The 15241-nt window shown below is 35.9% G+C and overlaps 1 protein-coding gene across 2 annotated transcripts in view; it reads right to left on the reverse strand.

The window, feature by feature from the left end:
* GSK3B (glycogen synthase kinase 3 beta) overlaps positions 1 to 15241 on the reverse strand; it is a 267304-nt gene that overhangs the window by 35135 nt on the left and 216928 nt on the right. Inside the window, exons 9-10 of one of the 2 annotated variants that reach the window (XM_030941598.1) lie at positions 9085 to 9123; positions 6282 to 6468 (exon numbers count right to left, since the gene is read on the reverse strand). In XM_030941598.1, coding sequence (XP_030797458.1) covers positions 6282 to 6468; positions 9085 to 9123 — 226 coding nt within the window. The remainder of the gene's footprint in view (positions 1 to 6281; positions 6469 to 9084; positions 9124 to 15241) is intronic. The other variant, XM_030941605.1, reaches the window with a different exon arrangement.

Here is a 15241-nt window from a genome sequence, read left to right on the forward strand (position 1 = left end):
TCAAGTTCTCCCTATGGTGTGTCTCCAGTGGTATACCCAGCATTTCACTGCCCAGAAGAGTATACCTGATTACACAGATATTTTACTCTTCTAGATTACTTAGAAAGTACTGAAGAATAATTCTGACATCAATTCTATTGATGTGTCCTACATACATCAAGAGTTCCTATTCCAAGTAAATTTATCATGGCTGTTGTAAATAACAAGTCTAAAAACCATTAATACTCACCTCAGAGTTCATAGTAATTTGAGAATAACCTTGGAAGATACAGGAATACCTCGGAGATACTACAGGTTCGGTTTTAGACTACTACAATAAAGTGAGTCATGCAAATGTTTTGGTTTTCCACTGCATATAAGTGATGAGTTTACCTTACACTATAGTCTATTAAGTGGGCAATAAGCATTACATCTAAAAAAAACAAAAACACATATACCTTAATTTAAAAATACTTTATGCTAAAAAATCCTAAAGATCACCTGAGCCTTCTGTGAGTCATCTTTTGTGGGTGGAGGGTCTTATATCTTGATGTTGATGGCTGCTGATTGACCAGGATGTTTGTTGCTGAAGGTGAGGGTGGCTGTGGCAATTTCTTAAAACAAAACAACCATGAAGTTTGTCATACTGACTGACTCTTCCTTTCACAAAAGATTTCTCGGTAGCATTTAAGGCTGATAGCATTTTACCCTGGTAGAACTTCTTTCAAAATTGGAGTCAACCCTGTCACCACTTTCAACTAAGATTATGGAATATTCTAAATCCTTTGTTGTCATTTCAACATAGCAGCTTCACCAGAAGCAGATTCCTTCTTAAGAAACCACTTTTTTTGCTCATCCATATGAAGTAACTCCTCATTTGTTCATGTTTTATCATAAAGACTGCAGCAAATCAGTCACTTTTCAGGCTTCACTTTTAATTCTAGTTCTCTTACTATTTCCACCACATCTGCAGTGACTTCCTCCACTGAAGTCTTGAGCCCCTCAAAGTTATCCACGAGACTTGGGATTAACTTCTTCCAAAATCCTGTTGATACTGATATTTGGACCTCTTTCACAAATCACAAACGTTCCTAATGACATCTAGAACGGTGAATCCTTTCCAGAAGGTTTTCAGTTTACTTTTCCCAGATCCATCAAAGGAATCACTATGTAATGGCAGTTACAGCCTTATGAAATGCATTTCTTAAATAACAGGACATAAAAGTAGAAATTATTCCTTGATCCATGGGCTGCAGAATGGATGCTGTGTCAGTAGGCATAAAAACAACATTCATCTCCTTGTACATCTCCATCAGAGCTCTTGGAGGACTAGATACATTGCCACTAAGTAGTAATATTTTGAAAGAATCTTTTTTTTCCTGAGCAGTAGGTCTCAACAGTGGGCTTCAAATACTCAGTAAACCATGCTGTAAACAGATGTGCTGTCATGCAGGCTTTTTCGTTCCATTTATAGAGCACAAGCAGAGTAGATTTAGCATAATTCTTAAGGGCCCTAGGATTTTTGGAATGGTAAAGCAGCACTGGCTTCCACTTAAAATCACCAGCTGTATTATTAGCCCATAATAAGTGAGTCAACTTATCCTTTGAAGCTTTGAAGCCAGACCATTGACTTTTCCTCTCTAGCTAGGAAGATTGTTGATGGCACCTTCTTCCAATAGAAGGCTGTTCTGTCTCCACTGAAAATCTGTTGGTTAGTGTAGCTATGTTAATCAATGCTCTTAGCTAGAGGTCTTCAGGATAATTTGCTGCAGCTTCTATATCAGCACTTGCTGCTTCACCTTGCACTTGTATGGTATGGAAATGGCTTCCTTCCTTAAGCCTCATGAACCAATCTCTGCTAGCTACAAACTTTTCCTCTGTAGCTTCCTCACCTCTCTCAGCCCTTACAGAATTGAGTAATATTAGGGCCTTGCCCTTTATTAAGCTTTGCCTTAAGAAAATATTGTGGCTGTTTTGACCTCTATTTACTTCTTTATGTGTTCACTGGAGTAGCACTTTAAATTTCTTTTGACAACTTTTCTTTGCATTCACAACTTGGCTAACTGTTTAGCACAATGGGCCTAGTTTTTGGCCTATCTCAGCTGTTGACATACTTTCCTCACTAAGCTTAATCATTCTAGCTTTTGATTTAAAGTGCGAGTCTGTGTGACTCTGCCTTTCACTTGAACACTTGGAGGCCCTTGTAGGGTTATTAAATGGCCTAATTTCAATATTGTTGTGTTTCAGGGAATAGGGAGATCCAAGGAGAGGGAGAGAGATGGGGATTGGCTGATGGGTGGAGCAGTTGAAACACACACATTGATCAATTAAGTTCAATACAGACTTCCAAAACAATCACAATAGTAACATCAAAAAAATTACGATCACAGATCACCATAATGGATGTAATAACAATGAAAAAGCTCTAAATATTGCAAGAATTACCGTATGTGGCACAGACACACAAAATAAGCATAGGTTGTTGGAAAAACAGGCTCAATCAACACAGAGTTGACACAAACCTTTTATTTGTTTTTTTAAAAAAAGCCTTACCTGTGAAATGCAATGAAGTGAAGCTCAATAAAACAATGCATGCCTATACTTCAATTAATCTCAGGTAGCTGAAATACTATATTCACTTCAGACGTGTCTGAGGATAAGGCAACTTAGAAGAAAAAGGCTAGGACATGGCCAGATAAATAGATGAGCTGACCCTATTTATGTCTATCGCTATTTTATAATGGGAAAATAAGTTTAAAAACCATTGTTACAAATATGGAATCTGCTAGTTATCGTAATTAATTACAATAGATTTTATAAATAAGTAGCCTACTGCTTTCAAATGAAAGAAATATAAAATTCTTTGATGAGCTATGATTCTAGAACACTTGCTTTTGTTGCCCATCACCTACTCATTTTCAATTCCATGTTTTCATCAATTCCTATTCTGTAACACATTCGTATACTCTTTCAAAAAATATTTTCTAACCCTTTCCTTATTTTCCTTTGTTTTTTATATCTTAGTCTCCCTTTTACTGTTCTTTTATTTACTTGCTTTCTGGAATACCTTTTCTATCTCATCACCTGCTTTTTTCGTGTCCAGATACTCTTACTCCCTGCCCCAAAATATTCAGTCTGTCTGAGTCTACATATTGCTCAATGGCTGCCCCAAATATCCCATTTCAACTCTCAATTAAACAGTTCCCCAGAGTTACTAAATCACTGCTTCTTCTGGCCTAGCCAACATGCTGCCACTCTTACTTATCTTCCCACAAAGCTACCATTCTCTCACATAATCCTGCCAAGTGGTAGAGGAATAGAACGTTCACATTAGCTCATACTAAAGTAAACGGATAATATCTTTACCACCCCCATCCTACCCTATACTCTTAGGAGGACAATATTTACTAAATAACTTCAATTGGTAAAATTTCATACAAATTAGGTAAAAAACTGAGATTGGGGATGTGTGTGATAGAGTTTGGGGAAGACTCACCTTTAAACATACAAAACAACTGATTCCCTAATATATTCCAGCCTTGGAATAGGCAACAAATTAGTTAATAAGAAAATACTGATCCTTACTGAGCTTTCCTGATTCTATCTGCTTCCTAAGGTCTGATTCAGCTATGGCTGAATTTGAAATTCTAATGACAGGAAGAAATGGAAAGAAGGGGGTGTGTCAAAGGTTTATTCCAATTTCCAACATCTGAAAGCAGATAATATTGTCAGTCATGGGGTCCTGGAACACTGAAGCTTCAGTTCTGAAAAAATGAGAGAGGTCTGATGTTCTCCTGAGTTATGGATTTAGGCAATCAGAAAGATCTCAAAGTTGTCCGTCTGATATCTGTTCATCTCTCTCCTTCCTCTATCTGAATATGGAAATACTGTGATTATATGAAAGTAATGTTAATTACTGTTTATGGCTAATTACCCCATGATACAGTAACAAACATCAAATTGCAGTTAGCTTTATTGTAAGCTTTACCTTAATAAAACACTATATTTTACTCGTGTTTAATCTTTATAGTTCTGTATATATAGCAGGTTTACTTTAGTAATTAAAACAACAATAGTAATAACAACCAGAGGGAACATTAGAAATGCCCAAAAAATACTGGTTGTATGAATTAATGCATATTATGTTTATTTAAAGTGGGACATGGCACTCATACATTCATTGAGCACCTACTATATGTAGATCTTTATTTTATTTGGGGGAAGTAGTGCTGCAGATGTCACCGACAATTTGTTATGAGGATGGAGGAGGGCTTTATGCTGCCTTTAGAAGAATCTCGCTAATACCCCTCACCCTTCAACCAGACCCCCCACAATGTTTCTATCTCTAGATTTCCTTTAGCTATACAACCAACCGGAAGATTGATTCTCTTCTTCAACCCCTTGGATTACCCAGTTTTACTCTGGTCATCCATTAATTACTACTAACTAGCATGTGCTCTAAAGTTGCATCTGTACACAGTTACAGCTGCCTTAGAAAACAAGATCACCATTTGGAAACACTGCTCCAAAATTAGAATACAGAGTATCATATCAAATAGAATGGCATCAAGGCTAGGCACGGTGGCTCACGCCTGTAATCCTAGCACTCTGGGAGGCCAAGGCAGGCAGATCACCTGAGATCAGGAGTTTAAAACCAGCCTGGCCAACATGGTGAAACCCCGTCTCTACTGAAAATACAAAAATTAGCCAGGCATGGTGGCAGGTGCCTGTAATCCCAGCTACTAAGGAGGCTGAGGCACAAGAATTGTTCGAATCTGGGAGGTGGAGGTTGCAGTGAGCCAAGATCATGCCACTGCACTCCAGCCTGAGTGATAGAGTGAGACTCCGTCTCAAAACAAAACAAACGAACAAAAAAACCAAAAAACAAAAACAACAACAACAAAAGAACCCCACCTCTTTCCTGGACATCTTACACAGAAACACTGTTCAAAAACAGTGACAATAGTGATTTACAAAGACCGTGAGAAAGTACTACTTTGTGATCTCAGCTCAGTTTCAGAATGGGTGCTAAGACAGGGCATTTTAACACTTTTTAAAAAGGGGCCATATCTCAAAATGACAGCACTTTCAATAATATACTTAGTACGCATAAGCACACTCTGTGACGTCTGCACAAGGATGAAAATTGCCGAATGACACATTTCTCAGAACATATCTGCATCATTAAGCAATACATGACGACTGTGTTTACAGGGTCCACTTTTTCATTGATACTCAGAATCACATAAACACTCTGATAACCACAGAGACCACACACTGTATCTATACACATTACATCCAAATATAAATGCATTCTCCAAACCCTCAAAAACATAAATGTTCAAGACCCACATCATATTTACATCTAATGTGCTGAGCAAACAATATTTTAAAATACCAAAATAAAAGTCTTCATTTTTTTTTTTTAAAAAGAAAGATATGATATATATGAATAAAGGAAATAGATTTCTTTCTTTGTCACAGAAAGCTCTACATCTCCCTTTTTTTGTTTTCTACCCTGAGTATGCTTACTAATCAATATATCAACTGTGTTTTTTTTTGTAATGAATTGTACACTTTTTATGCTCAGTGTAAGAAGAAAGTCACATCATCAGAGGTAGTGTGACTGAATGAATTAATCACTTAGGTCTTAATCAAGGAGAAAAGAAAACTGAACACAGAAATAGTGAAGAAATAGTGACTATCCCAAGGTCTTTCAGAAACCACAATGCACAAAGTTAGTTTTCCTTTCAGTATTTTCTCAGCAGCAGCAATGGTGCCAGATCTCAGAGGGGATGGAAATTTCCTTGTCTCTATTATAGTTTGTGTAAGTTCTTAGAAAGGGTTTATAGGGCTCTAGTTTTCCTCCTGTTTGGAAGACAACTGAATTTATACAAACATAGCCAATTCATTCCAGGTTTAAGAAAACTTGATACAAACTCTTGGGAAGCAAGAAATGCTACTATTTTAAGTTTCAGATCCAAACCTAAAGGTTAAATTGTACATTAGTCCAATTAGTGATAAACTTCACTCACTGAACTCTCTGTAACTTCTCATGTGCCAACATTATATTCTGCTAAAAATTAAAGAAGCTATGCCTATTGGAAAACTTTTATGTGCTATTCTTTTGTTCAAAACCATGTAAGTAGTGACCAGTAAGTTAGAAAGGATGCTCTTTTCGCCTACCTAAGTACTTAATATGTCCATTTTTGTCCCCCACAGATTTTAATTAATAGAATGTCATTTCACACCCAGTGTGTAGCTTTCCCAGAACTGGTGAAGAGCAAAGTGTTTGGAGTTACCTTGAGTGGTGAAGTTGAAGAGTGCAGGTGTGTCTCGCCCATTTGGTAGTTTGACATTTGGGTCCCGTAATTCATCAAAAAATGAATGTGCACAAGCTTCCAGTGGTGTTAGTCGGGCAGTTGGCGTATACTCCAGCAGACGGCTACACAGTGCAATTGCCTCTGGTGGAGTTCGGGGTCGGAAGACCTGCAGTACAAAAAAAGGGAAAGAATAATTAATGTTTTAAGAAACTAAGTAAATACCCTGTGAGTAATGACTTAATTCCCACCATGTACAGAAACATGGTTGCATTTGGGAAAGGACCTTCTAGAATGGAAAAAGTTAAATGCATATGATTCACAGGGGTGAACTGCTAATTAAAGATTATATGAGAAATGCTCAGAGAAAAATCTATATATGCTAATCATAAAGTAATAACAATCAGACATGCATACAAAATATGACAGGCACACGGGAAAGGCTGAGTTCTGGAGGCAAGCACAACTAGAAAAATATTTCTTAAATTTTAAAGTTTTCGCTGCTATGGCAGTAAATAAAAGATTGCCTCTTTTGCATTGTTTTTTAGCAGAACAATTGTTAATGATGGGCAGCACTGTTCACAAATTTGGCAATCAAAAAGAAAAGAAAGAAGAGCTATTTACTCTAGGTCTATAAATGCTACTGATTTGGTGTTATTTCCAATAAACAGAGCCTACCATTATTTGAAGAAATTCTTGAAAACCTTGAATTTGATTAAATGTCCTAAATTTTTTTTTCTCAAGTAGGTGTTACCATGAATATGGCCAGATTTCCCTCACTTGAATGAATATTCTAGGGTTTTAATCAAGGAGAAAAAAAATGTATTATACATTAAGAATGATTAAGACACAGAAAAAGTCAGCTGAAGGCTATATTGAAAAATTCAAATAACTGATCTACTTAAAGGAATAGATAGCTTTCTACTAATTTGTGTCTTAAATAAAACTAGTCATCAAAAACTATAAAAATATGCTTCATTCTAAATTATGGCCACCTACAGAATAAAAATAAAAAGGTAAGGAACAGAAATAAACAGACGAGAAGCCTTTGAAACTAAAGAAAAATGAAACATATATCCCTCGACAGGAAAAACAACCAGAGGTGGACAGAGAAGTAGACACTTATAAATGGAGGCAAACAGACCCATAAGTGAGAAAAGTCCATGCAGATTGTGACAGGGCATGGAGCAGCCTGGGAGGCTAAGGTTTCCTAGTAAGAATGGCTCATGTAACATCTGGTTGTTCACTTATGTTGATGGTTAGAACTAGTTACAACTACAGAGCTCATTAGACTTTCCAGAGACTATTTATGAGTACTGTCTACAGTGAAAAGAGGATTGTATTTGTTTTTAGTTTATTATTGAAAAAGACATTTTCCATGAAAATTGAGAAATTAGGTAAAGCAGGCTCTTAGGAAATTATTTCAGAACATAAAGAAAGGCCTTAGTCAATTTCTTGGTTATGTTAAAAAGACACCTTTTTGTAACAGGTCAAAACCTGCCTCATCTATTCTTTTGAATACTCTGACTTGCCTCAGTCAAGGAAACCTTAAGAGTTACTGTCAAATTTGAAATGTTCAGCTCTTCTACAGTTATTGGTCCCCTCTCTTGCTCCCAAGGTCTATAATCATATACAGAATGTAAAAAGAAAATAATCAGTGGGAAAACCCAGAACATTTTTGTAAAAATATTAAACACCATTGGCATATTTTATCCCTGAAGGCAAGTTTGCTTCTGTTTGATAGTATAAGGATTTATTTTGCTAGCTAATCCAAAATGTTTTTGCACCAATATGGCAGCACATAAGTGGAATTAAAAGTAGCACCCAAAGTAGAAATAAATATCTCCTGCTAACATTCAAATGTAGGATGGCTGGGTGCTGAGTTATTCCAAATAAAAAAATTTCATGTTATATTTTCAAAGATTTTATGTTAAAGCTGTTAATAAACCAGTATTACACGCTTGTTTCTGATATTTTTTTTAGTCACCCATCTCTTTTGGTGTTTTACTGGCTACAAGTGATCATCCATATTGGTACTAAGACATTTATTAGTGTATATTTGTCAGGGAATCCTAACTCACGAAGTTCAAGAGTTAAAAACAATAAAGAAAATAATACATGCCAAGAGCCTACATTAAAATCAAGATTTAACCTGCCTTTACAAAAAGTATACACTGTTATTTTAAACCCTTGAGAGATTCTTGATGAGAAAAGCCTTGGTTCAGTACTCTATGCATAAAGGTTAAGTGGAAAACTATGTAGGGTCAAAACCCAGTATCTCCCACAGTTCAGATTTCTGACCATAATACAGGGTAAAGTTAGCATGTAACTTCTAAAAATTACAGGGCAAACTAGAAACTAGCTCATCTGAATTACTTTTGCTTCTAAAGAAAAGGAAACCACCAAGAACTGAAATTTGTCTTTCAATTAAAGAAGCTTCCGCTGTCACTTCTTTCCTTACTCAATGAAATTGCTTAACACTCAGACCTTTGGTTTCATGGATCTTCATCAATATTTATTCTTGTAATAGAAATAATAATCTTAAAAACCCACAATTCCTAAACTTCAGCCTAGATGTCAATGAATCACCCAAGAGACTGACAATCTAAATATACTATAAACGAAACCTATGCCATACAGTGAATACAAACAGAAATCACAGCTACTTACATCGTTTATTATTACATTTCAAGAATGAATAATTGTTTAGCCTCTCAAAAAAGATTTCCCCCAAGGTTTATAGACCTGCCCTGAAATTTTGGGAAAAAAAAAATTAAGTACATACCCGCACTCCTGAGGTGAAATGTCCTGTTCCTGACGAATCCTAAAGATGATAATGCAGTGAAATAATCCAAACAGGGGAAGTCAATCCAAAAGAGAATAGTCCAGCAAGGAAAAATATATCCAATGTTATAAGAAATCCATGGTGTGGGGGGGACATAGAAAATGTTTATACAGTTATAAACTTTAAACATCAGTCTTCACAGTAGCAAGTCCAAGTTTTAAAAATTATTTCACCACAGTGTATGCAAAAAAATTTTTTTTGATTGTGCAATGGTGAGGCACAGTAAAGAAACATTTTAATTTTAGTTTATTATGTTCCAATGCCAGTGCGTTTATTAAAAAAATACAAAACCAAAAAAAGTTAAAATCAAAATGAAATCTAGAAGTAAAGTTCCCAAAGTAAAGTGGTCTTCTACGACCTGGATTCATCATCCACAGACATGGCTGGGAGGGGGCATATTAGCCTGCTTTTAAAGTTTCAAGTTCCCAATATGCTACTTTTTTCTCTATTAATGTGTTCCAGTTACACAGTATAAACATTTTTTTTTGCTAAGTTATTAGTGATGAGAGGAAAGTAGTAAACATATTTAAGTTATAATGCTATAGATTTCAAGCCAGATACTTTCAATTTGTGTGAGCTAAGAAGGATCAGGCCACCGCGGATTATTCTCCATTCTGGATTGACTTCTCTGCTAAAAGATGTTTCTTTGCTGACATTCTCATTATCTTAGGACTCATCAGGAAATTGACATATCACCTCAGGAGTGCGGGTATTAACTTACTTTTTCTATTGTGGGCTTTGCCCGCTTATACCCTTGCACCCACTACTTAGGAAAAATAGAGAACATTTTTTCCTCTTTGGAAAAACTCTGAAAAAATAAACCCTACATCTTCGAGCACTACAAATTAAACACAGTTCCATCTGCAAATATGCCCAATTCACCCACCAAAAGCTAAACAAAATATATACAATTAACAATACAACTAAGGGACAGTCACAGTTACAGGTGACAGGCATAGTAATGTATACCAACACCTAGGCACAACGGAGCCAAATATGCAAGGGAAGTAGCAGGGTCTATTATGTCTAGGTATTGAGAACAAAAAATGGCAGAACTCACCAGTATCTGTGAACTCCCCTGGCTATTCTAAGAGAATTTAACATTCTTTTAGGATAGTTTCCAGTGGGGGAATTAAATATTTTTCAAAAATAAATAATCCGCGGATTACTTTTAGTCTGCAGACTAAAATTTAGTACACAGATTAAAATCCGGCCCATCAGAATAAATTTTCTCATGAACTAAAACACAACCAGGTGGACAAAAATAGAAAACCAGACTGAAAGAACTGAGAGCACAAAATAAGACTCAACTGGGCCAACTAACAATTAGTACGCAGACTAAATATGGCCAGCGAAGTATGCAGCAAGGCCACAGAGATCCCAAAACACCCCTTTAAAAACAAAACCAAAAGTAAATAAATAAAACAGAACAAAATAAAACAAAGCAAATAAATAAATAAATAAATAAATAAATAAATAAATAAGAAGAAGAAAAGAAAAAGAGGAAGGAAAAAAGAAAAAAAAGAGAAAGGAAATATTGAAAAGAACCAAAACACTGACATGAACTTTTAAAGTGATTCAAATACTACCTCACCTATGCAGCAACTCATTTTCTTAAATTAAAACAAATATCAACTCTCATCACAAATACTAGTCCATAGAAGAAACTAACAGAAAAAATTCATTTTTTAAAAAAGAAAGTTTCTGCAGTATTGAACAAATGCAAAGAAGTCCTTAAATGAAGAATTATTCAAAATAAATTTGCATTCGGGTAACTAAAAAATGACAGCGGCAATTTCTGCCCTACATGTCCTAGAATAGACTTTGGCCTTCAAATTTCAACCTGGAGCTAGCTAAGTGTTGTGACTGAATCTCAAGCACTTTAAAAAGGCCATTTTTAAGCAATCACATACACCATACCAAAACCTATGGTTAAGATGCATCTCACAGCATCAGCTCTTAACAACTCTGTTGTATTATGAAGCCAATCAGAGCAATGTAAAAATGTCCATTTTAAATGTCTGTTGGCAGTGATAATTAATCTAACAGAACACAGAACAAGAGCCATGCCTGTTCCAAATAGCTATTCCTCACTAGTTTTTATTATGATAAATGTACAACACTCATCCTATATCCTGGTCATATACAAAATATAAGCATCCAGTTTTAAAAACTAATAAACCATGAATACTCCTAAAGAGCAACCCCAATATTGACTCTCAAGTAATCTATTAATCATCTGAAATTATATGCAATTTGTAAACCTAAACACAGGATTAAAAGTGAGACAATGCCATGGACTTTGGAATAGGTAATTATGTTCACTAAGAGAAGAAATTAAGTCTACTTAAGTGTTCATATGGAGCACAGAATTCAATAATTACTTAACAAATTAGTCCACACTATTTTTAAAAATATTCTCCCTATCTCTACTAAAAATACAAAAATTAGCCAGGTGTGGTGGTGGGTGCCTGTAATCTCAGTTACTTGGGAGGCTGAGGCAGGAGAATCACTTGAACCTCAGAGGCGGAGGCTGCAGTCAGCCGAGGTTGTGCCACTGCACTCCAGCCTGGGCAACAGAGCAAGACTCCACCTCAAAAAAAAAAAAAACCCCCCAGAAAACAAAAAACATACATTCTCTGGCAGTCTTTCACATGCTTTGCTACATTGATCTAAAGATGCACTGACATACAAGGTAATCCAATTCACTTTAAGTACTATCAAAAATGATTACCAAAAGGCTACTGAAAACAACTTTCAGAGTCCTCCCCCCAAGTAAAATTGCTATCTATGAAGTCAGCATCTAACAGGGTAGGATACACAAAACTGAATTCAGCTCAGGCCTACTGCATATTTTTCTAACCTTTTCGTTAAGATACCAGCTCAGGTAAAGAACGCTGAGCATAAGAAACACAAAGAATCCTTTCCTTAGCCATGACAGATCTAACATCCAGTGAATTTCAGCTGTACTAATTAAAAGCCTTATTTAGTTTTCCCAAGTTCTACTACAGGTAAGAAAAGTTATACAGTAAGTCTTCATTTAATGTCATTGATAGGTTCTTGAAAACTGTGACTTTTAGTGAAAGGTATAATAAAGCCAAACGTTTTCCCTCATCAACGATGAATGAAGCAACATTATTTGAGGACCCATTGTACATCATTTCACTTAAAGTTGCAGTTTCTAAGCACCTACTAACGATGTTAAATGACTGGCTGTACATATGTAGATATCAGCATTTAACTATGTAACATAATTTCCCTCCCTCACATCATGCACTGATGAAATAGTACTACATCCCTACACAGGAGTGTGATTTGCTTATTCGCTTATCCAATTTAATCTTTCAATGTTCACAAAACAGTTATTACAGTCAGGCTGGCCCTCCTAAGAATATAGAAATATTTTCTTTTCATTCATCTCTCTCCATCTTGAGAGATATTCACCCAGGCTATAACAATTCCGAACCTTTTCTACACCTAAGCAAATCTTAAACCTCCCTTCAACATCCCACCTCATCTATTATCTTTAAGGGGAGTTCCTTTTTCCCTCCACCATCCTCACTGGTCTGCCTTATAACACCTACAGCCATGTGGAACACCTCTGAACACTTACAGCACAGAATCAAGTATATGGTAATATGGCATCTCACATTATTCAATACTTGCTTCAACTGAGCTTTTTAACTGTCAGCTTTTCAAGGACAAAGACTATATATTTTACTTCTTTTGTATGCTTTATAGTACCCAGCACACACTGGTTACATAGAAGACACAAGATTTAAAGAACAAATGATAAATTAAAAATAGAATTTTGCCTTCTTTCCAAATCCACCCCTAACCTCATCCTTTGCCTCCCACAAGCAATCTGAAAATTACGTCTTACTGAGTATTCTTCCTTTTTTACATTATTCCTTTCACATGTGGATTAGCCACCCTAAAAGCTGGATTTTAATGTGGATTTCCAGCAAAGAAATAAGAATATATAGCCAGTAGAAATAAAAAAGTGAGGTCTACTAACATAACAAAATGGATATTAGAAAGGGAGATGAAGTGACTATTCTAGCAATAATAAGGATGTGGGTAGAAATTTCAGTAGAGGACATACTGTATGTATTCGTGAGATAAGTGAGAATGGTCTAGGTAGAATGCTCAGGGCAGAGGAGGGTTGAATAATAATATAAAAATTGATTTACCATAAGCAATAGAACAAAATAGACAAGTGGCAACCTTAGGAGTCAATAGAAATCCCCAACATGGTTTTATGCTTTCTGGAACACATGTGAATGAAATGAGTAATGCAGAGACCAGAAAAGAAAGATAGGATGGACGTGCAAGAAAACTTTGGCAGCAATTTCTGTTTTGTGCCCTGTAGGTCTCTCTGAAGGCATTTTAATAATATATTGAACAACGGTTAAAACAGGTAGGTTTACCAAGTTCTGAAAATCGATTGAATGGCTCAGGGGAAAAAATGTAACATTATGGACAAAGTGTTAAAAAGAAATAAGTATAGTGGGGCTTTCTGGGTCGGCTGTAAGCATAGAGAGTAAGTAACTTTTTCAGTCTAAAATAATTCCTTTGAAAGCTGAAATGACCTGAGAATTCAATTTTCTGCTTACTCTGTTAGCCAGTTAGAAATACTAGTATTGATTCACTATGAAGCATGTTGACAGTGTTTTAGGAAATCAGGTATGCAAGGATTAATTTTTGTGAATAACCCTTTCTGGGAGACTTACCAATGACTTATGGTCATACAAAAGCTACAGACACTTAAGTATTAAACTACCATATATGCCAACAACTTGGCGACAAATATTTTTAAGTAATTGCTATTATGTATGGTATAATTTGGTAGGTACTATAGGAGTTATGTGGTAGGATAATCATAAAGAACTTAGATAATGAGAAAGTATTTCATGGGAGAAGTGAGATTTGAGATCTTAAGAAAGGTTAAGACTTGGCAAGCAGAGAAGAAAAAAAGAACATTCTAAGACAGTGGAAGGGGGAGTAGAGAGAGGGAAGGGAGACACTAGCAAGAGGCAGAAATGAATGCAGCTTCTCTGGGGAACAACTAGGAGACAATCTGACTAAACCAGAAAATCCAGCATGGCTGCATGGTCCCTTCAAAGTGATCTACAAACTGGACAACACTCCAATATGTAGCCAACATATTAAATAGCACTAATGTAACTGTTAAGAGATCAGGGGCCTTGGGATTGCAATCTACTTCCTTCTACTAACCAGTTGTTACTTTATTCTTTCATTACTCTGAAAGAATAAGACAGACATTTGTGTTACCTAACTGACCTCACAGGATTATTTATTACTAGGATAGAGGAGAAATGCTTGTCACAAAGAAATTTAAACAAAAGGGTAGAAGGATTAGGCACTCGAAAGTGGGTGGGAAGGCACCTCATACACCTACTATGATATAACCTTATTAAAAAATCCCTAATCAACCCTAAGTAGACACTAAACTTTTAAATTCATTGCCTAACAACATGCATTTAAGGATACAGTAAGCTGTAAAACTTGGGAAAGAGACTGGGTTCAATAACTAGATACCTCAAGGAAGGTTAGGAATAGGACAAATACTAAATACTCTATTTTTCTGGAAAAGAAAGGCAGAAAAGATCAAGAACAGAGTGACTAAATAAACTGCCACCCAAACTGGGACCTTCCTGGGAGTGAAGAGGCAAACAATTATTAATTACACTGGACAAGCATAAATTGGCACATAGGATCACTCTTGTCATTATATGTATATGACACTAAATTTCCCTAAAGGTTATGAGGAATCAGAGAAGAATTTTAAATAGGAGTGACACTATCACAGGTGCTTTTAAAAAAAGCCAACTCTGACAGAAATGAGGAGGATGGATTAAAGTGATGTGAAACCGAAGGATGGAAATCAGGAGGTAGGAGGTTGTTTTAAATGATTCTGTGATATGATGGTGGCCTAAACTAAGGTCAGGGCAGTGGAGACAGAGAAGACAAATCAGAAAACTACATTGGAGTGCTACATCCTTCACATTTATTCAAAACTAAAGTAATCCTTTATATGTATATTATGGGTGTATTTTCAAAATAATCCTGAGAA

The sequence above is a fragment of the Rhinopithecus roxellana genome, chromosome 1 (genome assembly GCF_007565055.1).
Source record: "Rhinopithecus roxellana isolate Shanxi Qingling chromosome 1, ASM756505v1, whole genome shotgun sequence".
Taxonomy (NCBI): domain Eukaryota; kingdom Metazoa; phylum Chordata; class Mammalia; order Primates; family Cercopithecidae; genus Rhinopithecus; species Rhinopithecus roxellana.